This window comes from Otolemur garnettii, unplaced genomic scaffold (assembly GCF_000181295.1).
Source record: "Otolemur garnettii isolate 467f Iridium unplaced genomic scaffold, OtoGar3 scaffold00064, whole genome shotgun sequence".
In the NCBI taxonomy this organism is placed as follows: Eukaryota; Metazoa; Chordata; class Mammalia; order Primates; family Galagidae; genus Otolemur; species Otolemur garnettii.
The window spans coordinates 731,615-734,345 of NW_003852459.1; the positions used below are offsets into that span (position 1 = coordinate 731,615).

Genomic DNA, 2,731 nt, shown 5'->3' on the forward strand with positions numbered 1-2,731 from the left:
CAGCTTCTGACAGTCCTGAAACTCTGGCTTGAAGTGAAAGTTCAATTCTAGACTCAAAAAAGGTTAGAATCATAAAAAGAAGAAAAAGTGGGGCCAATTTCAGCAGTCAGGTAACTGAAAGGAAGCATGGTAGAGCCTTAAGACGAATGTGGCTTAATTTATAACTTTTCCTGGTACTCTTCAAACACAAAAAGACTATAATACAATAAAATTGCCACAAAATTTTTAAAATTGATGCAATTAAATGGAACTTTCCATACAACTAAAGCCAGAAATATGATTTGCTATAAATCTGAGAAAACTGAAACAAAACTGATAGTTTTTCTTTTAAATTGTACAAATTTGGTTCAAATATCTATGTGACCTTTAGAACTTGTCAGTGTTGGTTACAGACTTATGCCCATTCTAACAATTCATTTTCCTTAAGTAGAAATCACAGCAGAATTACCAAGGTAATTATGAAGTTTTCAAAGTTTGTGGTGTAAGGACCAGGTAAAGGTACTGACACAACAGGTAGTAGGACACTATGTGTACTGTCCCTCTCTGGCTACACCTGTTCCTGGCAGGTGACTCCCGGCATCTTACTCTTGTCAGATGGTCTCCTCATGTAGAAAGAAGAGACATCTATTGCATTACGTTTTCTCTGTGAACAAGATTGTGTGGATCAATAGAAACAGCAAAGAAGAAGCCTTCTACTGCTTTACTTTATCAATATTTTAATTCATAACCCTCAGTAGTGGGGAAAAAGGAACATATCACCTGACCTAAGTTTTCTCAAAGATTACCCTCAAAAAAATAAATGGACTTCATAAACCAAGTTGGCAATTCAAAGAGGTAAACTAAGAAATTAAAGAGTATTATTTTGCGGTTTTGTATACAGAAATGTTTTCTAAATAATTAACTGTACTATCTCAGGGAAATCCTTAAACTTCTAACACGAAGTTGTGTAAAAAGAGTCAACAAAAGAGAGTCAACAACAGCACCTTACTGAGCAAATTCAATGCTTCCCACATCCAACTACTGAAAATAGAATTCTACCTTGTGCTTAACTTACCACTTGCTACTAAAGGGAGACAAAGGAGACTTGTTAATTAATCAATACATCGTAATTTAAACATTCATGATATAAAACCACATTTGGGGGAAGTCAGAAGCAGCCAAATGGAATATTGGGTGTAATATCTTTGCATTCTATCCCAAAACTAATTCAGTCCACAGAAGATTAGCCTTATCCTATTGTGACTAGGGTTTCTCAAATATATTTCATTAGTTAACCAATAATACTTCTAAGTGTATACTGTACGGTAAAGACTCTATAGAAACTACAGGCTTTATATGCAGGAAGCAGAAAAGGCCATTTTGAAACATGAAATTCAAACACTGAAGAATGGAATACTCATTTTAACAATTTTAATTAGAAAGAACAAACTTATTCTTTCCTTCTTCTTTTTCTCTTCCAACCTTCTAACCTTTTTCTTTCTCCTCTCCTTTCCCCCCACAATTATTCATTGAGGATGTTTGAGGCAATGGTTAGTACTGAGTAAATAAATCTGACAAGTTTTGTACTATCATAATGCTTACAGTATTCTGGGGGAAATCCTATAATAAGATATATAAAAGGGGCCATTTCAAGTGGTAGCACTATAAAGAAAATAAAACCAGAAACTGCATAGTGATAGAGTAGGTATGCATAAAACTGACAAAAAACATATAATATAAAGTGTATATACCATTAAGTAGGATGGATAGGGATGGTCATTCTGATGTTGACATTAAGGCTGAGCTTCAAATGATAAAAAGGCGACATTAATGTGAAAATCATAGGAAAAAGCATTTCAGATGAATAAAGTGGCAACATGGTAGAAAAAGCAAACCAATGTGCTGGCATTGATGCTAAGAGAACAGCAGGAGGTAAGATTAGAAGGGTAAATGGTACCAGACAACTAGGCTCCAGACAATCGAGGAGTTCAGATTTCATTTTTAGGGTGCATGAACGTTATCCAGAGATTTTAAACAAAAGAATAACATGGTCTGATTTACATTTTAGCAGGCCAGTTTATTACATAGAGTATGAATGTTGGAGGCAAACCAGAAGCTCACAGAATCTACTTAGAAGTCTATTACAATAGTCCAGGAGAGAGCTGGTTAATTCAAATCAATAAATCCACTTATTTTGAACATGTTTTTGCTAATTAGAAACTCCCTGTAATAGAAGGACTTTCATAATGATCAGTGGGAACTGAAGGGCCTGCTCCAGATTTCTAACTACAGATCACAGCAAAATGACAGAAAATCTTTCTCTTTGAATTTTCATATTCCTGTGCAATACATCTAATGAAAAGAAACTGGAAAAAGTAAACAAGAAATTCTAGAAGAAAAAAAAGGATCACAACTTACCATTTTTGGCCTTGCAGGACCTGTTGTCTGGCTGCAGGAGGTAGCCTTCCACACAACTGCATGCAAAGGACCCATGGGTGTTGACACAGGTCTGGCTGCATGTTCCATAAATGGCACATTCATCTTGATCTAAAAGAAAAGTTGGCATCATTTGTAAGCAGCTTGGTTTATTGACATTTCTTTTTCTCCTGGAAGAAAATTTTTTTTTCAAATGCTGGAAATATATTATTGTTTTAAAAAGTAAAAGCTAACTCCAATAAGTCTTTTCAAATCCTCACTTACTAAAAATCAAAATCACTGTTAATATTTACAGAGATAAAACATCACACTTAAT

General features: G+C 34.6%; 1 protein-coding gene across 1 annotated transcript in view; it reads right to left on the bottom strand.

The window, feature by feature from the left end:
* The window catches only part of LOC100949794 (low-density lipoprotein receptor-related protein 1B-like), a gene marked incomplete at its 3' end in the record, with an annotated part of 1,553,965 nt that overhangs the window by 681,405 nt on the left and 869,829 nt on the right, over positions 1-2,731 (bottom strand). The window contains exon 5 of the mRNA XM_003793025.1: positions 2,398-2,526. Within this exon, the coding sequence (XP_003793073.1) occupies positions 2,398-2,526 (129 nt within the window). The remainder of the gene's footprint in view (positions 1-2,397; positions 2,527-2,731) is intronic.